Source organism: Polyergus mexicanus, unplaced genomic scaffold, assembly GCF_030449975.1.
Source record: "Polyergus mexicanus isolate NDT 795.1 unplaced genomic scaffold, iyPolMexi1.0 SCAF_11, whole genome shotgun sequence".
Lineage (NCBI taxonomy): Eukaryota > Metazoa > Arthropoda > Insecta > Hymenoptera > Formicidae > Polyergus > Polyergus mexicanus.
The window spans coordinates 4100276-4126865 of NW_027223331.1; the positions used below are offsets into that span (position 1 = coordinate 4100276).

At 31.3% G+C, this 26590-nt stretch overlaps 2 protein-coding genes across 5 annotated transcripts in view; both read right to left on the minus strand.

Moving 5' to 3' along the window:
- The window catches only part of LOC138937707 (uncharacterized), a 36611-nt gene extending 32514 nt beyond the window's left edge, over positions 1 to 4097 (minus strand). For both annotated transcript variants that reach the window (XM_070304233.1, XM_070304232.1), the window contains exons 1-2: positions 3781 to 4097; positions 1541 to 2811 (exon numbers count right to left, since the gene is read on the minus strand). In XM_070304233.1, the coding sequence (XP_070160334.1) occupies positions 1541 to 2516 (976 nt within the window). In that variant the 5' untranslated portion in view covers positions 2517 to 2811; positions 3781 to 4097. The remainder of the gene's footprint in view (positions 1 to 1540; positions 2812 to 3780) is intronic.
- Positions 4098 to 8085: 3988 nt separating this feature from the next.
- Positions 8086 to 26453, minus strand: LOC138937504 (uncharacterized). Of its 3 annotated transcripts, XM_070303850.1 has the most exons (16): positions 26272 to 26451; positions 23045 to 23258; positions 22401 to 22514; positions 20737 to 21225; positions 16101 to 20466; positions 15449 to 15518; positions 15200 to 15271; positions 13085 to 13274; positions 12778 to 12894; positions 12137 to 12313; positions 11475 to 11642; positions 11145 to 11237; positions 10551 to 10593; positions 10310 to 10422; positions 9559 to 9689; positions 8086 to 9093 (listed from the first exon to the last, which is right to left on the minus strand). In XM_070303850.1, exons 2-16 carry the CDS (start codon positions 23183 to 23185, stop codon positions 9087 to 9089), a joined length of 6291 nt encoding a protein of 2096 aa, XP_070159951.1. In that variant the 5' UTR covers positions 23186 to 23258; positions 26272 to 26451; the 3' UTR covers positions 8086 to 9086. The 3 variants fall into 3 exon arrangements, with proteins under 3 accessions (XP_070159951.1, XP_070159950.1, XP_070159952.1); XM_070303849.1 differs by lacking the exon at positions 8086 to 9093 and having other exon boundaries at positions 9296 to 9689; XM_070303851.1 differs by lacking the exons at positions 8086 to 9093; positions 9559 to 9689; positions 10310 to 10422; ... (1 more) ...; positions 11145 to 11237; positions 11475 to 11642 and adding an exon at positions 11650 to 11751 and having other exon boundaries at positions 26272 to 26453.
- Between the last annotated feature and the right edge of the window lie 137 nt (positions 26454 to 26590).

Here is a 26590-nt window from a genome sequence, read left to right on the forward strand (position 1 = left end):
ATCAGGAGAGCGAATATTTCAAGATTAATATCACTAAACAGTAATCTACATATATAATGATAATATTTTAATACAATGATAATATTTTTACTACTTTTATCACCATGGTATTGAAAAAAAATATGTTCTTATTATTCAAGGATTATAAATAAACTCTCGCAGAATAATTCAGAATGTCATCTCCATTCAATCTAACCGAGATTAATTTTTCTCAAATTAAATAATATTTTAATAACATCCATGACGCGCGCGTGCTATATGACACGGGAGATCTTTTCGCAAATTTATATACGTTTTCAAATTTACGATTTTGCACGCGTTCCGTGCGATGGTTCTTCCACTAACCAAACCAATGAAACTACCAAATCGATAAAAGTCGAATGGCCAATAATCAAAGAAAATTGGAGGATTAAATCTCAAGAGTATACAGCTCTTTCATTCAGCTTTATGTAGTGCCGAAAAGATCCAAGAGAGTAAGAAATAAAATCCAAAAGAGTAAGAGATAAAAGAAGAACGTAGTGAAAGAAATTTTAGGAAAAAGTTAACGAAAAAAGAAAAGAAAAAAATTAGAAGTAAGAAAAGAATCAAGAAGAAGAAAGCACCAAAATAAATGATACTAAATAAAAAAGGTGGATCAATTTCATTTATCGCCTTTACACAATGATTTGATCACATAGATTCAAAAAGCAATTATAAGAGCTTCTTGTATGTATATAAACATATGCGTGTATATATATATGCACACGTATAAATTATAGATACGTTTAGCACACGTTAATTACAAAATTCGCATTACGCGCGTTATTAACGTGCGTTATGCATTTTCATCGATAAGAGAGTACTCGGTCGAATTAAAAGAGCAAATGATTCGTAGGCTGCAAATTTCACCATGGTGAAATCCCAAATTTCACTTCTACGGAGGTCAATTATCGATGACCAGTGTACGCGTGCCGAGATTATTCACGTGTCGTCGTCGTAATTCTCGTTTCCACCCAAATCGACCTGCGTCACGCTCGCTATAACTTTAGAAGAACTTTAATCGCAATGTCCCCACGCAAAAAAAATCCACTGTAATTGTGATGATAGCGATATTATAAAAATATTGAGATACAAAATTTAATTTGCATTTTATTAATATTCAAATAGTTTATATTAAATTATATTATTATATAAATTATACATATATATATATAATGCAAATGTAAATATTAATATAGTTAATAATGAGAAAAAAATCTTAGTTATAATAAAATTAATATAAAATTAAGTGAAACTTACCACAAAATAACGCACTTCTAAATATTTTTCATATATTTAATACAGCTACTAAACTACGTTATATAATATCTCGAATCAAGTAATCCTCGTCAGAAAAGTGAACGTTTTGTGTCTCTTGAGAACATCGGCTGTTGTTTATTATCGAAAATCGCGCCAGAAAATTACAGAAATAAAAAACAGAGAAGGATATAGATTGGAACGGAAAATATCCCACGTTATAAACGGAGATGAAAAAGTTTCGTGGAAAAGAGAAAGAACTCACCAAGGCCGCCCTTCATGGAGCCTCTCCTTCTGGAGCTGGACAGCATGGTGATCTCAGTATCAGCCTCGCCCATATCCGTCAGATCACTCGTCGATCGTCGAGACATGTTTTTCTCGCCTCTTCTATGTCTCGAGCGCTCTTTCGATCCTTCACGATGTTCACGACCGACTTCGTCCAGGCATCCTTGGCTCTTGTTGAAACGCCCGTTCATTTTTATACTTTTCGACCTTTTGCCGATTTCCTCGGCGGTTTTTTCACGCATACCAAGAGGATCCTCCATAGGTGGCGGTTTGCCCGTATCGTTGCTTTTATATCCCGCGGTCTCCCTGCTCTTCTGATCCATATCCGGGCTTCGATCCGCTTTCGGACTGGTCGCGTTATGCGACGTCGGCGTTACTATCGTCGGCGACATAGGACTCTTCAAGCTTGTTAGACCAAAGCAGGAATTCCTCCGCCGATTAAAGGGTTTCGGGCTCCTCTGACCATAACCGCATGACGAATTGACTGATCTACTGCGATCGATCATCGATGACGAGGTCGCCGACATTGGGTAACTCGCCGCTTGTTTCAGATTCTTGCGCGGATCGCAGAATTGAAAGATGGGCGATTTGTGGCCAGGCGAGTGTAGTGTTTCGCTGTTGGGAGTCATGGGATTGCGCGGTGGTCCCGTGACGCGAGTATAGTAATTGGGACTCCTGGGACTTCTGGGACTCCTGGGCCCGCGCTGCTGCTCGAGCTCGCCGGCGCGCCCAAACTCGTCGAAGTCGAAATTCGTATTGGGCGTCTCCGGATAGTACTCGGGTGGAAATTCGAAGACTAGCGGGGTTCCGGGCGACATGGTCAACGACTGACCGGGAGTCGGACTCCGTTGCTCGGCGATCGACACCTGCTGCTGGAGGCGAGGTAGCGCCGGCAGCTGCCGTGGACTTCTCGGAGACTTGAGATGGATCGATTGTCCGGGACTGTTGGTCGCCATCTCCGACACCGAGTCTCTCTGACCAATTTACCTTCCTTCCGGATTGCGTTGTCTCTGACGGATCGACGTTCTAGACCGGGTATTTATCGTAATTTTGTCATTGTCGCGTTGCAGAAACGATCGCCGCCGGTTTTCAAACTACGTCCGTAAACCGTCCGTGTAATGTTCGACTACGACAGCCACTCTTCTCATTTCACTTGCTATCAAATTCAATTTCGAAAATCTGATTGCGGATATTAAGATGTTGCTGCATAAATGCGTTTGATTATCGTTCTGTCTGAACACGTCTTCTGGACTGTTAAACGCGAAAAAAGAGCAAAAAATTTTTATGTTAGATTTTAAATAAAAAGTAACTAAAAAAATGAAATTAATCATGTTAAATTTTTTTTTTAACAAAATTATTTTCCGTATATAATATCTATATATAAAGTTCACTAATCAATAACTTTTTATATGCATTAAAATTGAAAGTAATATATAAAACTTAAGAGAAACTTTCTCATATAATTATTTATTTTATTAAAAAATCTCTCTTTCTCTTTCTTTTCCACACACACATACACATATAGAGAAAAAGAGAAAGAGAGAGAGACAGATTTAAATTTTATATACACTCAATCATTTTCATTTTTTTTTAAAACTTTGGTTTTATTGTGTAGAAAATTACCTTAAACAGATCTAATTAAACAAAAAATTACTTTATCTCAGATATTCAATCGATTCCTGATTAATTAATTATAATTGGATACGATACTCTGTGTAATATAGCGCGTGACCTATAACCGCAAGGTTAAAACGCACCTATGGTATGTCAAGTTCAAGATCAAAACTTAACAAAAGTTATATATTGATCTAAATAAAACAAAAAAAGCATAAAACACTTTAAATTATTACTTCATTAACACTACTATTTTAGTCTCAAAACAGAGAGACTCCATCGATATAATAATTATTGTAATAAAATAATAAGCTTATTCCTAAAAAAAGAACGATATTCAGTTTAACAAACAAAAATTCAGAATTTCTCTAAACTTTTCAGCCAAAATTTCAGCTAAATTTTCTGTTTACCTATTGCCATAGAAAATTATTCAAAAATACACAATTTTATAACGATAAAAATTTTATCGAAAAAAGATATACCACTCAATTATCGAAAAAGCCATTTCCCAAATCATACAATAGCATTCAAACAATATTTACCATACGTAACGTATTGTCTATATTATGTATAATATAGGTATAATAAATGATATTGATAAAATACCTGATAGAACACGCATGTCAATAATATCGTTATATAAACAAATACGACGATATACACGAAATCATCGGCCAAAGCGATACAGTTAGCCGACTAGAGATTAACCTGTTGATCGTCGCTGTCACGAAGAATATCGTCACGTTGTGCCTAGCTGCGCCAAGACGTCAAACGATAACGTTGTGGTGCCTAAAACGGCGAAATGTGAAATCTCGCATCGCGCTTATTTAAAAAATCCGATATTAAACGAAAGAACGCATTCGTTGGGTCCAGCCGAATTTTGCGTCGTGAAGAGAACGAAGCATCGACACGAAGATGCCACTTCGACGATGGCCGGCACGCTACTGAGGGGTTGCGATATGAAAGCTACCCCGCACCATTCGCTTCGCATCCGCCCCAAGCCACCCTTTCCGCATCCAGCTCGACCCTGGGGCATTCTGTTGTTCTCTCTCTCGCACATGCTCTTTCAACAATTCGCATTCGCATTCGATGTCACTTACAACTTTGATGATTTTTGTCAAATCTTTGCAATTTTAAAATATCACATTTTTTTTTTCCCCAACAATGTAATGTCATATTTTTATTAACTTTGTAATTGGAAATTTAATTTTTTATATTTTTTTATTTCTCGCAAACATGTTTTAGAAATGCTTTTTGCAGTATTTTGATATTGTCTTTTATTATTAACAAAATTTATTATATAACAAAAAACGACAAATAAATAATGAAAATATCAATTTCTATTGTAATTCTATTTTACGTAAAGATATCTCTTTAAACTTGTAAAGAAAAGTTGTACAACTTACATATGGGATTAAGTATATATATCATGTTACACACGCACATATTGAAATAATAAATTTAATAGAATCATCGTGTCAGAGTCTGCAAGTTTTGTAACTAACGCTTTTCCTATGAAAGCCTATGAAACATATCGGCCATCGATAGTCTATTGAAGAAAGTTACGTTTATGTTTACGCCGAGGAAACTCATGAAGGTATTGCGAGCTCATGGTTGAAGCTTGTGGCAACAGTATCCAACAGGTAGACGTTTAATATATGCAGGCACATTGTAAAATCTAATATGCCTCCGATGTTGGTTCAAGCCCGTTTACCTAGCATAGTTCGACCTTTAATTAGTAAGGCACTATAGTATGCACTATGAAGGTCTCGCGCAGGGAGAAATCTGATTTGGTCTCCTCATCAGTCTGTAACTTCGATTCATCGATTGACAGTAACACTCTATGGACGCGTCAGTCTTTGGCAAGAGCCACATCAGATCGCATAGATATTTCAAATCGAATTTAAACGTCTAACGGATATTAAATATGTGAGATATAAAAAGAGTAGAGCGGTAAATTGCATTGTGTCGGACTCAACATGGTCAGGTAACACTTCCAATGAAGCAACTAATCTCGCAAGAAGCAAGATTGTGTATCATAAATTTTTCTCTTATCATTTGATAAGTTTAAGATCAATTGTTTGCTTAAAATAGAAAAAAATAAATTATCTATTATAATCCCTAAGCATTAACTCTGCCAAACTGAATTTGCATATTGAAAACTCTCGATGGAAAAAGTTTAATCAATTTCAGAAATAAAATTATTTAAAAATTCCAATAAAATAGTATTGCTTTATTTCATGATATTCAAGAGAAAAAATTCATAATTTATTCCAAATAACTAAAGAAGGAATTAAGATTTAAATTAAGATTTAAAAAAAAAAAATTATTACGTTGTTGATATGAAAAACGTATCGATTATTTGGTCAGACTTATATCATCCGAGTAATGCGTAAAGCTAGTGATATAAACTAATATTGCATGTTATATTTATAAATTAGGAAAAATCTTATCAAGCAAATTAATTTAAAAAAATTAATTTCATTTTACATGGCATATTCATAAAAATACTTCAATAATAACTTATTATTGCTGTAGTATATGCTAGAATGACAAAGAATCACTTGCAGCTAATAAAATATTAATCAATCCATAATATTTCTCAGCATTTTTTATCCACATTTATATATTTAGCACCAACCGGCCGTTTTACCGTAGCACTGAAAAGCGAATCCGGTCATGAAGTTCTGCCGGCTTTAAAATGGATCTAGTTGATGCTACTGTACCAACTAGGAAAAGAGTCTTTCGAAAAAGGGCAGCGCGGCCTCTCTCCGATTTCGTTCTGGTACCGACGAAATACTATTAACAGAGAGAAGCCTGAAAGGAGTCACGCCGCCATTTTTCATAAGACGCTTTTTCTAACTGGTACAGTAGTGTCAGCTAGATTCATTTTAGAGCTGGCTAAACTACATGGCTAGATTTATTTTTCGGTGTCATGGTAAAACAATCAATTGACGCATGTGCGTGCTAGATCCATAATTGTAGATCAATATTGTGGGAAAATATTATGAAATAAAGCGTGCATCGATGCACATTAAAAGCTGTTATATATAAATTTATATAAGCATAATTTATGTGTATAAGCATAAGTAATTAAAATGATAAGATAATTAATATTATATAAATCTTTTGAAAATGAACATAACAATAGATACGCTTCATTAATGCCATTTTCATTCGATTTCAATAAGATTCTTCGCTCTCATTTGTCCACCAAACGCTTGGGAGCAAAAATAGTGTCTAACGGAATGCATTTATCAAATATATAAAAACATTTATAAAATTTTTATATTTCTTAAACTTTTAAATGTAATTCTACTTGATTAATAAGAAATTTACAAATGAAATGACATAAAAAAAAAACGCGACATTATTCGGATAAATTTCAATTAGATATAAATTTGAAAATTAGATAAAATATTTTTTTTTCTTATCTAAGTAAAAATTATCCAAAAATATATCTCATGCTATTTTAATCCATTAAAATTATTACTTCCTAAGTAAAAAATTACTTCCTAAAATAAAATATAAATGTTTTAGTTTTTATTATATAAGATTTTTGAATATTATAAATAAATTATTATAGATAACTAAAGGTCTGTGATGTTATCGAGAGCGAGAATTTAGTTATTGTTTATTATATAGTATTTCACGTGTATATGTGTTATATTATCGTAGAAGATAAAACTTTTATATTTTGCATCTATATTTTTACTTGTTTGAAAATAATTTTAATGGATTAATGATTTCTTGCGATTAAATTGTCACACGATCTGTCTTTTCGAAACCGACACAGAAAATTAATTTAAATAGTATATTTGAAGGAAAGATATTTTTTTTTTCCTCTTTGTTAAAAGTCTTCTTCTATTATTATTAATATTAGTATTATTATTGTTTTAATGCTAAAAAGACTTAAAAGTAGATTCAACATGGATATATAGCTATTATGTATAAATTTCTATTTTTCCAGTAATTTTAAATTGTAATCAATTTGTCCGTTTCTGTTAATTTTTCCGAAAAACATTATGGTTACGAACGAATGTAATTTATTAATTAATTCTTAATTAATATAATTTAGATCTAGGTTGTTAGCTCACTCTATATTAATCTGTAACATACAAAAGAAATCCAACTTATAGCAATGTGCCTATAATAATTAATATTTCCAAGAATTGTGATTATTGTACGCATTGAGAATTTTATTTTTGATATGCGCGCACAATATACAACAAATATATAATTATATAATTTTGTATTGTCTTTTATTTGATACAACTCACAATTTTTTAATTTGATACAACTAATAAGCAAATAATGAATTCTTACCTCAGGAGGCACTTGATTGTGGCAAGAAAAGCGCGCGATGTTCATGATCGTTCGCGATATTTTTACAGACTAACTCCTTGCATGCGCGCGAGCAACAGAGATTTTAGTAAATCGTCGATAATCAAACAAACGCCATATCAATACTACACGATCGAAAATGATTAAAATATGATTTTAATATATGAAAATTATTATAAGAGTATATCATGAGAAACAATGATTTCCATAAATTGTTATCGCTATTCTTACCTATTTAAATAAATGTAGCGCGTAAAATCTTTTCTTCGACAAAAAGCCGTTGTCAATATGTTTAATCGTTTAATCAAATTAAATAATTGCGCAAGTTGATACTCACTAATCAACACATATACTTATAGATCATGTTCGACGAGGTATTTTTCGTGATCGCGTCTACAAAAATAATGCAACGACGCACCGCGCCGTTGACTTAATAAAATACTCTATGATTAATTCCTAAGCAAGCTTTCGATAACGATAGTACTAGACATAATATAAAATTCGATTATAAATATATTGTAGAAGAATAGACTCGTCTCTAAACAAATACTCGAAAGATTGATAGAATAAAAGTATATAAAAGTATAATGGCCTTAATTATCTTAACCGAAAAGACGCTTGATTTTTTATTCTTATAATTCCCATCTAATATGTCATAAAACTATTAAATATTCTCACAGTCTATTCGAGAAAACAATTCTATTGCGTATAATCGTATCTATTTGTTTCGATTATCTTTTTGTCGGCTTACCTATGCGGATATTACCGGAGCTCGCAATTTCTGCGTCTGTACCAAGCGCCGTTTCCGCGGGAAAAGAGGAAGAAGCCGGACGTAACGTTTTGAAATCAGCGCCGATATTCCTTGTCCTGATTGGTCAAGTTTTAAAGTAATAATTCGCGGATATAATACAGGCTGCGGTCGAGAAGATGCTAGAGATGCTTCATCAAACGCTTCGAAGCGTTTGGTTGACCAATCAGGACACAAAGAATAAAGATTTCTTTGCTCTGATTGGTTAATGCAACGCCTCGAAACATTTCTAGCGTCTTCCCGACCGCAGTCTATGTTATTGGCTCTCGTAGCTTTTCGCGATACATCATGGGTTGCACAAAAGTAAATACATATATTAAATATATGATTTAATTTTCTGTTATATAACCTTGGATTTACTTACCTACAATAGCAAGTTTCTTTTCAGTTTCACGCTAAGATCCCATAAGATCATCGATCTTTAATATCTCGTCGGTGGCATTTTTTTTATTTCGATATTTAACAACAATAACTTCGCGATCAAACTACAAAATGATGATGATGATGATATATATATACGCAGAAAATAACCATATATATGTGGATTTTTTCTCACACAAATACATAATGTACAATATATGTTTATATGTCTATGGTTCTTAGCTCGGTGTAGCGACGATGATTGAAAACTTCTATTGTTTCTGTTGTGTCAACATGGACTTGGTAAAAACGCGTATTAAGATATCGACAACGGGATTCATTCCAGGGCAATCGATAGATATGATGGATAACTTGAATAATTCCAGCAGTGTCAATGTGATCAAGATCTGCGTTAAATTGGAACGAGTAGGTTTAATAGTGACAATTCACGGCTATAGCTATATCATTTGCTTATATAATCTAGACTATCAAATTATTTCTTTTTTACCTATACAATTATATTTCTTTTTATAATTTTCTTTTACAAAGTCTTTGGAATTCCATGCAAAAACACCATGTGATTCGACTAAAAAGAATAAAACAGTCATAAAGGCTGATAAAAGTATAGGATTGTTTGACCAACATGCTGACGCTGAAAGTTTCCGAACAATCAATCAGGCTATAAAAAAATGTTTAGAAAAAATATTACAGATTTTTTTTTCTATGGATATATATATAAATTAAAATTTGGATTTATAAAAAGGAAAAAGCGCAGAAGAGAGGAGCTCGTGGAAAAAGCGATTAATAAGCGCTATCTTATTTTATTCTATCGTCGAATACATGCTCTAGAAGTGAATTTGAATCATATGTACTTTGTGCGTGTTAAAGCGCTTCCGCCCTTTGTAGGATCCATCATTCGATCCCAATTAGTATGTCCCACGACAAATCCGACGGCGCGCATTTTCTCTTGCTCCTTACGTTCTTCTAGATCAGCCCAACGTACCTGTGAATAAGAAGAAAAATGAGGATATAATTTTTTCCCCCAAAATCTTGCACATAAATAAAAAAGATTATATACTTTTGACTTCTTACTGCAACTATACTTGATTGATGTAAAAAATGAAAACTTTTTTTTTATTATCCTTAATTTAATTTTTTTTATTATCATTAATGAAAATGCACATATCCCCATATATCGTACATTTCCAATAAAACTGGATTTAATGATCAAGATTTATTGCTATTTAATTAATCCAACCAAAAAGAAAGTCTTTAATATATTTAATCAATATATACCAATAAACACAAATGAAAAATCTATTTTAATTTATTCTGTACATATATATGAAAAGAACTCGCCTAATCTCTCACTTTTAATATGATATGGCCGCAGTAAGAAAGAAGAGGAAATTTTAAGAAAATTTTGATTTAAAATTGAATTATAAATAAAATGAAAAACACAAAATTGGAATAATGCAAGTGAATAAATAATAATATCCTCAAATAGTTTTCAAGACAAAATCATCTCAAATAGTTGTCAAGATAAAATCATCTCCAAATTGATAAAAGCAGCTCAGATTTGAAGAATAATTGGCTGTTTTAACATTTTGCATAGATACATACTCGTTTTTTACCGGACGTATCTTCCATATTATAATAATCGGGAACTTGAAGGAAATCTTCCATAGTTTGAGGTTTCGTTTCGTTTTTCTTTCTTGCTAAACCATCTAATCGATCTGCATTACAAAGAAAATAAAGATATAGATTTACAAATATTTTCATCCAATTATAAGAAATATGCAGAATATACATGGGAATTTATTTCATCTCAATTAGTATGTATAAATAACTTAAATTTGCTAACCTAGTTTATCTTCAACTTCCATTTTCTCCCATTTGCTAACACCCTAAAACAACAATAATACATATATACATAACAAAAATAAAATATTTTCTCCAAAAAGTTTCGTTTTTGAAAGACATTAAATTTGAGAATTCCAAATTAATAATATATTTTCTCTCTCTGTCTTAAGTCTGTATAATTCAATGGCAATATCAAATCAATGAATCTGTTCTAACAAAATTAATATAAGAAAGGGCCATGGCATATAGAAAAACTTAAGCAGTAAGACTTAAGACTTAAGAATTTCATCCATACAGAATTTTCAGTATTGCTTACGCGTTGCAGCGTTTCAATATGGCCTACTGTTTGACCATGATTGGTCAATTTGTTTACTGTTTAAGTCTTACTGCTTATGTTTTTCTATGTGCCACGGCTCTAAAAGATTGCTATAGATAAATACAACATTCTAGAAATATTTTGAAAAAATAAAAATGAAATTTTGATGTTTTATAAATACCAATAATAACGAATGAACTCTCTGAAGTATTAATGATATTTTATGAATACCATTAATAACGAATTGAACTTATAGAAGTATTAATTTCATCTAATTACAATTGTATCTTGAGTGTCTTCCTGGCTGTCTTGACTATCTTCATTCTGCATGATAGATTTCTCCTGCGTTTCTTCGCTATCTTCCATATCAACCTTTAATAACAACGTTTCTGATTACAAATATAATTTAGAGACATATATATTTACAGATATATATTCTCTATGATAAAAGGATAGCTTATTTTGCAATATCATTAATTTGTATCAATTCATGTATAAACGTCTAATTTTATAATGCATAATTATTAATAATATCTAATAATGGAGCAATCTTTTATTGCAGTGCATGTACAGATATTAATCTTCTTCCATAAAAACAAATAAAATTACCTCCTCTATTGCCTGTTCTTGCAACATTGAGTTTACATCTAATTTTTGGTGATAGCTGGGCGTCGGTTCAAAGTAATCTATAATCCGATTAATTTCGTCCTCGGTACGGTTATGAATGTTCCTTTTCAAGCATATTTGCAGATCCATTTCCATCTCGCATACATATACCTTTATAGAGACAACATCGTTGTTAGCAAAGATAAGTCACAGAAGAACGTTTTCGATCTATTGTAGGTGATATTGGGAGCTGTCCTAGCATCATCCGCTTTTCTTACTACTATTAGCAAAGAAAAAATAGGAGTTTCGTAAAACTAGAATTTAAAAGCTATTATTTCCAATTATTAATTATTCTATAAACTATAAATATCGTGACATTTTTGTTGATAAAGGATTGATTTTAAATTGAAAAGTGTACAATGAAAAAAATACCCAGTTGTCTCTTGAAACATATACATATATATATATATATATATATATATATATATATATATATACATACATACATATATACATACATACATACATACATACATACATACATACATACATACATACATACATACATACATACATACATACATACATACATACATACATACATACATACATACATACATACATACATACATACATACATACATATATATAATAAAATAACTTACTTTAAAGCCTTTTGTTTTGGCGAAACTCCACATTTCTTCATAATCTGAAATCTTCTCATTTATACAGTCTAATATAATGAAACTGAAGAATCCATCTGTTATATTTTTTTTGAAGGCTTTAACTAGAGATGTTACGTAACTCTGTTCCATAGCTTCTTCATATTCATATACCATTTCCTAAAAATAGTAAATATATGTAAATGCATTATGTGTTTACATGATATTTTTATTCAACAAGTTTATATTCGTCAGATATTACAGAAAATATGCTACACTCTATTAATCACATATCAAATAATCATTATTTCCTTTTTTTCATATATTATTTATGTACAAAGTTCAAAATCTCTTTTAAAAAAATGTGAATTAATAACTTTATTTTTTATTGTAGTGTACATATATTTATACTTATACAATATTTATAATTAAGATATTTTTAATAAACTTAAATAATGGCAGTATATAACAAATTATGAAAAAAATTGCAATGTTTAATGACACATCCTGTGTTTAAGTATTGAACATTATTGATATTATTATGAATTTTATATAATATAAATGTGGTTGCCACATACTCTCTAAACAAAAATAGTTGTCAGTTTCATAAAAGCTATTTTATATCATAAAGCTAAATATTTTACCTTAACTGTGATTTTTTTTCCGTTATCATCCTTAGTCTCTATTTCTTTCTCGACAAGGAAGTAATCATCTAAACTCAATATTCTTGGCGCAGAGCCACCTTGTTCAACTTCTTTATCCTGTACAGAAAAAAGTAAAATTAATTAAATAAATTATATTTTTATAAATTCATAGGAAATACATGTATGTGATACAATAATTGAATAAAATATTCAAATTATACATAAAATGTATATCTTCTGGGAGAAAATATACTCAATAAAAATTTTACAATATTAATACATGATATTTAAGTATTTATTAGCATACCTTGATAAGTTTAGCCACGAAAGATTTGCCACTACCAGGTGGTCCTCTGAGAATGATAGCTATTTTTAATGGTCTATTCTGGCGACCCGGTGGGCACAGTAGATCATCGACCATCGTGTAATTTGGCATTTTTGCCAATTCGAGAGTTTTTGTAGTCGATTCCACATTTTTCTTTGTTTCTAGGGGAAGACTGTAACAAAGATTTATCTCTCAATAAAATAAACGCAATCATACTTATAATTATTATGTTATATCAGATTGATCGAAAAAACTCGTTTTTTTCTGTTTTTGTATAAATAAACAAAAAACAACGATTAAACTCGGATCAATTTAATATAATAAATAAACTTTAATTGTAATATTTATAATAAGAAGAGTATATAAGAACACTCTGTCAGACAAAATATGACAATCTCGTTGTGAAGATATTGATACTAGATGTAATTAAAATTATGAATATCTCATAATAAGCAATAAAATATGAGAAATTCATTATAAAGAACGAAATAACATATAAGTATTTCACAAGCAAGAGTATATATAATAACAATTTATAATAAATATCATTTATTATATAAAATTCAGTTTTTGTCAGAGATAATGTATCTGTTATGAACAATTATAATGCATATTATGCATATTATCCCCTCTATTAAGAGAGTAATAATATTAATATAAATACCATAATTGTTACAGAGAAATCAAATTCAAAAGGTCAAAAAGCGTCAGAGATAAAGTATGAAAAATTCAATGTATACAAATTGCATGTATATAAAATGGCATATTACGAGAATCATAAGAATTCAATTTGTTAGACATAAAAATATCAGAAATTCTGTGTGATACTGTAGGCAAAAATTATGAGTAATCCTACAGTAAGCAATAAAATATTAAAAAAATCATTATAGAGAATAACGCATTACGAGCGCATATCTTGTTGTGTGAGAGCCATAATAAAAATTTGGCACAAATGTTTATTTTTAAAGTAATACTCGCTTTTACGAAAGCGTGGCCTTATTTGCTAAACAGAGATTTTTATCACAAAAAATGTTTTTTACATTAAACCAACTTTGCTTATCACATTTACAAGACGTGTATTAGAAATCATGAAAAAAAAACTAGTAAACCTGATAAATTGGAAAAAATTTGTTATAATAACCAATGTTATTGGTCATTATGTATAATCTTCGGTGATTATGCATAATAGTGCGAAACTTTATGCGAAATGATCGTAAGACAGATATATTAAATTTGATATATCTGTTACATCTATATATCAAGCCCATAAAAATATAATTCGGATTTTATTGATATTTGGATATATCCGAATTATGCAAAATAATTATTATTTATTTTATTGAAGTTCGGATATCCAAGTAATCCGTCTCAATAAATTATAAAACATCGTAGGACATAAAATAAAATAGCTTTTAAAGCTCCTGGCATTTTACTGCAGTCATATCGTATTATGATGCCAGAAGTGAAAAATCATATATAACCCTCTTATATATAGCTTGTAATCAAATAATATATCTAATTCATGTTGCTGCAAATGCATAATCGCATATGCGCAAAATACACACACACACACACATATATATATATAACCATATTTTTAAATTATATAGTCATTTTTATAACCATTATTTATATAAAAATTATATGTATATATGTATGTATGTATGTATGTATGTATGTATAATAGGACATAATAAAAAATCCTCGTAAGAGTTCATAATATTGTATGCATAGAGCATGTAATCGAAAAGATCTATGAAAATCAGCACAATACATCTTGAGAGAAATATTTCTAAAATTTAATAGATGTTTAAACAAATTTAATAAGTATTATAATTCTCTATCTTATTTTAAACAAATTTGAATATGACTAATTTGTGTTATATTATTAATAACAGATAGATATATAATATGCACCTCTAATTCTGTATGAATATATATAATATTCATTAATTTCCGGAAATAACGTAATTTTTCCTATAAAATGTTTAAAAAGTGCTATTTTTTTAAATGTATCGATTTTGTTCAGTTAGTGTCTGAGATTAAATTTGTAGAATAAAAACTTCTACAGTAGACTCAAGAAGCAATGTAACATACCTGGTCTCTTGTAGTTTTGTATCTACGACGTTTTTGTTCGAATTCTCCTGCCAGTTAATACTTCCTTTCGATCTAAAGAATGCCATATACATTCAGAACACATATATTGTATAAACTTCATTTCATACATATTATTTTTTACGCGATAACTATAAAATATAATCATATTTTTATATTATATAGTCATTTTTATAACCATTATTTATATAAAAATTTATAAAAAATAAGAAAATAATGTTTCCACGATACCTGTTATCATCTTTCTCATTGTCTTTATTCGTTTCCTTTCGGGAACTTTCGCGTATCTCTTGAACCCGTTCTATATCCAAAAAACAAGACAATGAAGTTCAATATAGGCTCAATATAAAAAGCTTTGTTTAATATTTCAATATTATAATAATATATATAACAGAATAATTCTCTAAATCAGCATTGCAAACTTTTCAAACATATTCTACACATTTGCTAATAATATTTTTTTTATTAGTCCGATTAGTAGAATACATTAATAAAGTAAAATACACTGATTTGAACAAGTATTTTGGAGGAACATCTTATATTGTTTTAAAGTAAAATTTCGGTGATTTTTAATTCACCTCTAATAAATAAAACATTTGGTGGCATAGGCCAAAGAATTTAAGCAATGAGCACTAAGTAAATCAACCAATTACAAGTTAATATTCTTGAAATGTTACATCGGATCGAAGAAAATGCTCGACTGTGATTCGCTTTCTGCTTAAGTCTTTTTCTTACATTTGTTGTGAAAGTTTTTTTACCAAAGCTTCGTTAATACCAAGTATAAAGTGATAAGTATTTATATCAAGTATAAATATAAATGATTATAAATTAATTATATAAACTGATATAAGAAAATGGAGATTATCTGAAATAAAAAAATTACCTTTATGAACGCTTCGATCGCTTTGATATAGATCATTCTGATCGTTACCAAAATTACGTTCAGAAATTCGTGTTTTCGATTCGGGATTGTACCCTTTCTCTTTACGATCATCGTTCTCCTTTCTCTCTGCTTCATATATTTTATCACTCGATTGCCAATCATGTTCCTTTCGTTTATTATAGTCTGTCGATCTATGCGCATTATAGTTTTCATAGTTCCTCGTTTTTTCCACATATCCCTTCTTAGTGTATTCTTTCGGATTTTGTTCGTTCTCCACCCAGTTCCTAAAATCTTTTTTCGTATAATGATGATGATGATGCTGTTGTTGATGCTGCTCACGATCCAGTACCACTGATTTCAGATCGCCATGACCGTAATCAAAGCACTGAACAGGTGATAAATGCTGATCCGTAATTGATAGACGAGATGCGTGTCCATAATCGATTACCTTCATCGGAGTAAAGTTAAGTGGTTCAACAAATTTCTTATCAATCTCGCCGTGATTATAATTGAACTGTCTCTGCACGCAAAAATCTTGACCGGTTTTCAATTGTGACCGTTTCATAAACAAATTAGAGGAATGTTTCGACTGAAAATCCGCAGGACTAGCCGCAAATTCGCTGTATTGCGGCCTGTAATCGCCCGTCTTTGGTTCGGTTGTGATCTTTTCCGATTTTAATTTCTCATCAAACATATTTGGAACGTCATTATCGATGTTTTGTTGAGCTCCATCGGGCCTTAAATCTTTGCCAAACTTATCTTTCCAAGTATCATTAGGCCCGTATCTTGGACGAGGTACGATCTCTAATTCTTTTTTGTGAAGATTAGATATATTCCCAGCATACTCAGTTGTCTTGTCTTTTCGCATTTCTATATTCTCGTTCTCTGGACCGCTTCTATTAAACTCATCGGCTGGTTTTGGGCTCTCATATCTGGCCTTCTTAGCGGAAATATTATCTTCAAACTGTTCTTTTCTAGAATTGTAAGAGTTCCTACGCATGTAATCGCCACGATTATGAAAAGAATCGCTCCGAGATGGGAAATTCGCATTGTTGATATCGCTTACTGATCCTCTCGCATTGAAGTCTGACGGTCCAAAGGGTCCATTGTTAGAATCTCGAGATTCGAATTGATTCTCGTTAAAAGTCGAATTATGTTGAAGAAGAACATTATTTGAATCGCGAGAACCGAGTGGAATATCATTAGAACCACGGAGACCAAATGGTGCTTCGTTGGACATTCGAGGACATTCGAGAAGAGATCTTTCGCCAGAAAATCCAAAAGTTTCGCTATTATCGAAGGGAGGTCTCTTATCGAAAGATACCTCATTTATTCTACCGAATCTGTTAGGACCCATAGGGCCGAGTTGCGGATCGATAAGACGTCGAGTATTGAGAAAATTATTAGGTCCGCCCGTTCGCTCGAATGATCCATCGTTAAGTCCTCGCGGACCAAATGGTTCGAAGATTGTTCGAGAATCCAAACGATCATTAGCGCTTCTAGGTCTGAACTGCATTTCATTGCCCCTAGGACCAAATGGACCAGGATTTCGCGGAAGAAATGGCGAATCAATTAGGCCTCTTAGTCTAAACTGTAGATCAGTAGGTCTGCCCGGACCGAATTTTTCATTTCCTAGCGCTCTCGAGCCAAATTGGCCAAATTGTCCGTCCATGACATCTCGTGAGCCGAATTGTCCGCTGTTAAGCGCTTCAGACGATTGATCGTTACGACCTTGCTCACTAAGTTGTTCATCGTTGAATCTCCCAGAACTGACTCGACTTTCACTGAATGCGTTAGGCCCGAAGTGACCATCATTGGAATCTCGCAGATCCAATTGTGTGTCTATAGAACCTTGCTGAAAGGTACTCGGACCAGAACCCGTTAGGAATGTGTGCGGACCTCTACTAGGACCAGATATCGGCGATCCTCGAGGTTCAAATGGTGCGTCAGATTTCAATTCCATTCCTCTAAATCCAAAATTACGATCAAAACGCATCTCGAATTTGTTGGCCAGGCTTTTTTTATCAAAATCTTCGATAGGATTGAGCGGCGCGTTCTGATTGGAGTTCGAAATAAGACATAAATTGGGCAGTTCTGGCGGTGGTTCAATATTCAAATCTTCCGGTTTTGGATCGTTTTCACCCATAAAGGGCAAACTTTCAGGTTTTTTGATATCGCTATCGTTATTGTTAGTAGATTCTTCTATTCTTTCGGCATTACTTTGTGTCTGATTATTATCATGCTCCTTATCATCCTGCTGCAAGAGAATATCACTGCTGAGAAGTTTACTCTCTTCTGTGTCATCTTTCTTTGAACTATCTTCAGAAATAACGAGATTTTTCTGTTCATTAGTTTTATCAGCCTCATTTGCTTGCATAGCTTCTGCACTCTTTGAATCTGCAATGTTATCAGTTTGTATTAAAGGATTAGAATCAATAGTTTCAATGTCTCCAGGATGTTTAATAGGAACTTGAGACTGAATATTGATTGGTTGGGATTGATTAGAATGTGGTCTAAGCTCCATATCATTCCCTGATCGTTCATTATAATCTTTAGGATGTTTGGCAAAATTGTCTAATGGTCCTCTGAAAGGAGGTTCATTATCATTCCTAAAAGGATGACCTCGTGGAGCATACAATGGAGTAGGAACCTGTCCTAAATCGGAATGTAATTGAAAATTGGACGGTCCACTGCTTGAGAAGTTTATTGGTCCGCTACGATTTGATAGATTCTTTTGAAGGTCAAAGGAGCTTCTAAAGGGTGAATCACCGGCGATCTTCTTAAAGCTTTCACTGAGAGAACCGACATTACTAGATTTGTCAGAATCGATGAAACTAGGTCTGAAAACGTCCCCGGCGGCTTTCCGTTTTTCCATAAGCTTTTTCAGCTCCGGTGATAGCTCATTCGGTGGACTGAATGGATTTCTATTGAAACCTCGAGGATTAGTACCAAAACTATCTCGTCTATGATCTGCAACGTCCTTTGAATCGAAATAATCCGCATTACCTTTGTTGAATCGATCGTTTGAACGAAAATATTCGCTGTTGGGTCCGAACCGATCGTTGCCAGAAGAGAAACGATCAGTCCCCAATCCGGGAGTAAATCGCTCAGTACCTGATGCAAATCGATCCGGTGGAAATCGCTCATTGTCTGGACCAAATCGATCGTTTCCACGGCGGTCTTTATCAATCCCAAACCGATCGCCCGACCCCATTCCTGCTCTAAATCGATCGCCTTCCGGTTCAAGCCATTCATTACCGAATCGATCTGATCCTGGACCAAGTCGATCATTATTTGATCCGAACCGCTCGCTTCCGGATAAGAACCTGTCATTTCCTATCGGTCCAAATCGATTATTTTCTCTGTTAAAACGATCATTTCCTGTTCCTAAACGATCATTTGCCGGCCCAAATTGCTCATTACTTAAATTGAAATTGTTTTGTGAATTCATTTGATTATTTCCGAAATCACTGTAACTTCTATCGCCTCTTCTGAAACGTTGCGCTTCAATTTTGTCAAAAGTATCGGTAGGTTTAAATTGATCTTGCTCGTTTAAATTTGGATTGATATTAACTTCTGATCCGAAACGTTCCTGATCGCCTCTTCGAAAATTGGACTGTCCATCAAAACTGTGAGACAATCGATCATTTGGATGAATAAAACGCATGTCCATGTTCGAAGGATCAGCCGAATTAAATGGAGGACAATCTTTCGTATTTGTTGGACCTGGCGCTCTCACATTTTGCAATTGCGGTCGATCATTACTAGAAAAATTTGGTGGAGGTTGCGAAAAGTTTGGCATAATGTTGTTTGGCAAATTTGGTGGTGGTTGTGCAAAATTTGGTGAAATCATTGGAGATAGACCAACATCCGGTGCTGAGGACATTAAAGACATTATAGATGTCCCAGGACCATATCCTGGTACTTCTGTTCTGGGATTATATTGCTGTTGATTCCTCCATTGCTGTGAATTGGACCAAGCTGGCGCAATATTGGATCTGATCATGTTTGCTTGCGACGGAGTTGGTTGCGTTCCTTGAGTTGTGGGTTGATTGTTAGAATTTGTAGTTTCCGGTAGTGGTGGAGGTGGTGGCGGCGGCGGCGGTAAGGGTGCTGTAGTGTTTTGTTTTCCTGTCAAACCCAGTGTTTGCCCGATACCCAATAGATTGTTAATTAATCGTTGATTTTCGGTATTCGATAAGATATTTAATATTTTGTCATCGCCAGATATGTTCTTATTTTTTTCGGCTTCGGCTTTCGCGGCGACTTGTTTCTGTTGTTCGCGTTTTTTACGCATTTGCTCGCGCCGTTCAATCAATTTCTCGCGCCACGATGTCCACTTTGCTTCGTATTGCTTGTATTGAGTCTGAAAATTGAAGATGATAATCTAACTTTCTCATAGAAATTGTAAATTTCTTTACTTACGATGTATACATAATTCGTGCATTTTAATATCATCTTAGAATATCAAGCAAAAGTACAATTTAGTCAGTATTTTTAATGTACACAAAAATATATATATCTCCTAATGTAAATAATTACAACTTTTTAATAAGAGATTCATTTTTAATATTTTGTAGTAAACTTTATGCATATTAAGGTATCAAGTATATGTATAAATTGTAGCATCACTTACCTTGTCCGGATGATTGACGTTTTGTTGCTTCCATTTATTAAACTGCTCTTCCCACTGTTGGAATTGTTCATCAAATGTTCTCTCAGCCTCAGTCAATTCGTCATCTTCGAGATTTAACTTTATAGCACTATTAGATTCACTAATTACATTACTAGCGCATTTTTCAACAGAGATACTCTCCCTATTCTCGCCGATTTCCGGTGGTAAGGGCGGTTGACTCGTAGGTAGCGGTGGATTCGTAGGGTAGTTTGTCACATTCGCTTGTGATATTGTTTTATTGACGGGTTGTTCTTTGGTAGGGAATAATGGAAGATTATTTTGATGTGGAGGTGGCATATTCGCAAACTGATATGTATTTGTGGTAGCGGAAGGTAAAGGAGGTCGCACATCCTCTTTAGGAAGAGGCGGTGGCTGTACATTTGATGGCAGTTGCACTTGGCCTGTTAAACTCATATTCTGCGCAGATAAATGCTTCATCGTCTCTTGGTACTAAAAAGAAATTTTTGTTGATAGAAATTAATGAGTCCAAGCATATACATACAATATCCTTACAGAGGCATTTGAGACATTTTTTTTTTTAACACAAACATAAATTGCTGAAACTTTTATAATATTAGCCAATAATAAAAAAATTTACACAAAACAAAATATGTAAACAACCTGCTGTTGGTAGCAGTCGGGAGTAAAAACATATATCTGTATATTTTATTTATTCTTCTTAAGTAATTTGAAATAAAAGAATTATTGTGTTGCAAACTATTTTTCAAAACACACTATTCTTATTTGTACTAATATGATATAAATAAAAGACATAATTTAATATATTTAAAATTAAATTAAATTTTTGCAGTTTTTATATAATACTATCAAATAATTAAAAAAAAATAAAAAAGTTGGAACCATGTGTAATAAGTAAAAAAAGAATTTATATCTTCTCTCTTTAAAAAAATAATTTTATATAAGAAAGAATTTTATATAAGAAAAAAATATATTATATTGCATTATAAAGTTTTTCTATCAGAATACATTAATTGCTAATGCATTAATATCTAATAACTAAAGCACTTTTTGTAAAATCTTCTTTTTTAATGTAAAAATAACTGAAAAAATAGAGCTGTAAATCTTTATTAATTTCATACAGCTTTTTAAACCTTTGAATTTTTATTTAAAAAAGTTCTTTGAACATTTCTCATCCATTTTAAAAGAGAGACAATTTTACATGAAAAAAGAATTGTTACGAAATATTTCTATTAAATTATATTAATTTCATTGATATTAGTGTATAAAATGGTATAATGCAAAGCAAAATTATTTTTGTATAAAATTATCATAAAAAAGAAGGAATATTAAAATAAATATCTTCTTTGCCTATTGTGTGTGTGTATATGTATATGTATATATATATTTCTGCAATAATATAATTAATTTCTTAAAAATTATAGATCTCTTAATGCTTCAATAATAAATAATGACTGCTAATATTAAATTTCTCTTTCAAAAACCTCTGATATATAATTTCTACATTTATATATTCATAATTATATATATACTATATATATATATATATATATATATATATATATATATATATATATAAATAATATACTTATCTATATTAAATATTATTCATAATTTATATAATAATATACTCTTTTATATTATACCTTGTCGCCATATTGTGCTTGCCATTGTTGGTATTGTTGTTGCCATTGTTGCCATTGAGCCCAGCCTTGCTGTTGCACAGCTGCCCATTGCTCTGGTGAATATCCACTGGGTGCCTGATAAAGATTAATATCATATATTATATATGCCAATGTTATAAAATAATTATCATCCATAACTGATTAATATAAAAGATCGTTAGATTGATGCTAAAAATTTGTCGTAATTGAGGAAAAAAACTAAATAAAAATTTTAAAAATAAATCTCAAAATAATTTTTACCAATCAAAAGAGTGATCACTGATTTTAACACACACTTCTCTCAACTAGAAGCTCTTTCAATTCATTTTCCATAAAATTAGTAATTTGAAAATTAAATTTAGTAGTAACACAAAAAAAAAAAAAAATTGTTCACACCACTCTAATATAAAAAACTGGAAAAAATAGATTTTATTTTGTTCAATTTGCTTTTAATTTATTCTTATAGATCAATGTACATATGCACAATAATCTGTTATATCGTATATCATTTATATTATATATTATAACTACATACATTACACACATAAAAATCGATCTTGACCAACTTATTAATAAATTATTTATATATATGTAAAATTAACATCTTTACTTAAATTTGTACTTACTGGTTGATTATAATATTGCATATAACTTTGCATCAAAGTTATAGGGTCTGCGCCAGCTGCTGCAGCATAGCCAACTGGTGGCTGCGGCACTGGAGTTGTAACAGCACCAGCTGACAGCTGCCATTGATTCCAATTTTGCATTTTTCAATCCTGTCAGACTAGCAAACGACTTGCTAGTTTGCTCTAAAGGCCGTAGTCCGTTCTAGGATTTTGGCTATTTGGTGTTTAAAAAAAATTGATATGTTTTATTCATTGCAGCTGCAAGCACACTTACATTTTGTAATTTTTCTCTAATTTTTTACATGATGAAAAGGCAATAGTTAAATATAGTAACGATAGATTGTGTGTATTTATGTGCGTGTGTGTATATATATATATCAAAACTGTATCAAAATATTATTTATTGATTGTAATATCAAAAGATATAATGGCATACTAATGCCAACAAATTTTGCAGCATATCAGTATATATTCTTGCTTATAAATATAAATGTATTTCTATAAAAATTAAAAGTACATAATTATTTCGCAAAACTGCTTAATATTCGATATAAAATGTCAAACTTGGTATATGTATATAAAATACATTTAATATATTTATATTTATATAGTGTGTAACATATGAGATATGCAACTGCATCATAGCAGTTAGAAAAATTGTCAAAATAGTAATAAAACTTTTGCAAATCTGATAACAATATCACTTTATAAACAGATATATGAAAATATATGAATATGAATAAATATCACTATGAATATTATCAATTGATAAATCTTTGATTAAAATTCACATATTTTTTTATCGATTTTATGTCAGAAGTATAATCTGACAAATAAAATCCAGACTATAATCCATCTTGTTCAATGTATCAAGAAGATCATGCAATAAAGTAGCACAGATTAAAAAGAATTCTGTTAAGCCTGTATCAGATTACGCATTGAAGATTGAGATTGAAGATTCAAGATTGAAATTTGACTAATCAGAACAAAGAAATTTTAATCTCTTTTGTTCTGATTAGTCAAATTCCAATCTTTAATCTTCAATCTTCAATGTTCAATGCGTAGTCTGATATGGGCTTTAGACTTTCTTTACAAAGAAGAGTCTGGAAATGTGCAATTTAAATCTGCAATGTCTAATACAGCAAGTTGGTAAACATTACATGTTAACATAATTTTTGCATTTTATAATGCGCCTGGTAATTTTCTATGCAAAATGTTAACGAATAACAGTTTCAAAAAGCATGATAGAAAATTGTATCATTATTATCCCATACATTTATATGTCATAGAGAAATAAATATTTATATCTCTTACATAAATAATTTCTCTAATCATTAGTTAAATACATTTATATATTCTAAATTATTCTAGCAAAAAAATATGGTAATATATGTGGTAATAATATTAAATTCATTCTCTCTCTCAAATTGCAGTAAATGTTCCATGAATATTTAAATATATACAAAGAGTGTTCCTAAAATAACTGGTCAAACTTTACAAATGTATTCTATTCATTGTAATGATAAGCAAATGTCACAAATATGCAAATACATTCTTTCCGAATTGCAGATTACATTAGAAAAACTGCAATATCTGAATAAAGTAAATAAACTATTACTTGATAAAATACCATAGTCAAATAACAGATACCAAATAATACAAATAGTACATACCTCATCTTGAGAGAGTATAATGTGTTAAAAGCACTATACCATTTCTATCATTATTTGATACCTAATTATATTCTGCTACAGTATTTGAACAATAAATAATGTTTGTATATTTGAGAATTTATTCAGATATTGTAGTATGTTTTCAATAATGCTTAATGTAATTTAAATATCTGTAACCTGAAAGAATGCATTTGTAGATCTTTATTTAAATAACTTTTTTTTCATTAATATGATTTTAATAAAATACGCTAGCAAAGTTTCTATAGAAATTTTTCAGATACCCTGTATATATAATATATAATTGACCTCAAACAGATTAAGATACTTTTCTCTGATGATTTTTTGAAACACATCCAGTATCCAATAAAAAAATCTGTTTTCTAGAATTTCTCACGATATTTTTGTTTCCAAAAAACAAATTTCCCCATTAGATATCAGAGAATACGTATTGAGAATCACTAGAATTAAAATATCTTAACTATTTTAATGCCAATTATACATTAATATAACATAAAAATCAAGTTTCACATAATTTCTTGTAAAATACACAGAACCATGTGAGAAATATAATAGAAATTATATTAGATCATGTATATGTATCAGATTAATTCAATTATACATTATGCGCATAATAAGATGTATATTGTTTATTAATATAATCTTATTATAAATCTTAAATGCAACTCAGTTTTTTCAGACACATTCAATAATACAACAAAAACTTAATAAAATGGCTAACGAGTTATACAACAAGCCATATAAGATTAAGCGATATATTTCGATTTGTCCAATGTGTGGCAAAACTGTCAACGCAAGTATTTTTGCAACATACAATAGCATTAGAAATACAGAATATATCACACATAACTCGATCACAAATAGATTCAGATTAGCCATAAAATTCTTTCTGAGAAATGACTCGTGTGATTAGAGAAATTAATGAATGAAACAATATATTGTTCTTCTCTATCTTAAATAATTTTATGTCATATGTACCATATCTCAAAAATATAAAAACCAATATTTTTCAGATATAACATCCATAACAATCATTTGTTTCATGATTCTAGTATTAAAGCGAGATCTTTAAAAATTAAATGAAATATAGTAGGAACAATCTTGATATAATTTAAATTTTCTTTATGTTGCGATTGTATTGATATTAAAGCTTCAACACAATTTTAATATCTTCGTTAAAGAAACATGCCTCTGAAAGAAGCTACGCTTGTAAAAGGAGGAATTGAGGATCGCATATATAATTTCGCTGAATTCAGATTTGTGGATGTTACAGAAACACGCGGATATAAAGATCCTGATAAAATACAATCATCGGTCTTTATTCTGCGAGGCATTAAAAATTCAACTGAAATTAGTAGACCGATTATTTCGGTTCTCGATCAGAACAAGACGTCCGGTGATTCCGGAATATGCGTGAGTAAAGTACGAGATGTAATCGCGCCGCCATGAACGATCCACGTTTATCGACTATGCGTCGATTCAGAAACGCCATAATAAGTCTTATTAGAAGAATAATAAATGCATTACGTTACTCACAACTGAGGATAAATTCGACGGGCCTTGTTAACGATCGCGTACGTGGACAACTGGACACTACATCCTACGTTATGCTAATCGCGAACCGATTTAACTTATCACGACCGTTATTAATGAATCCGATGCATCGACTGTTGACGACAGATTCAAGTAATTCGATCGAACTAGGAGCAATTATGTCAACTCGTACCGAAGAATTCTCATTGGCGGCCATTTACCGATCATATTGCTTTTCAGAATTTATAGGCAATTTCTTATTGGTGGACTAGCCACATGAACGAGCGTTATCTTTCATTGGACAAATCATGTCTAGAAATAT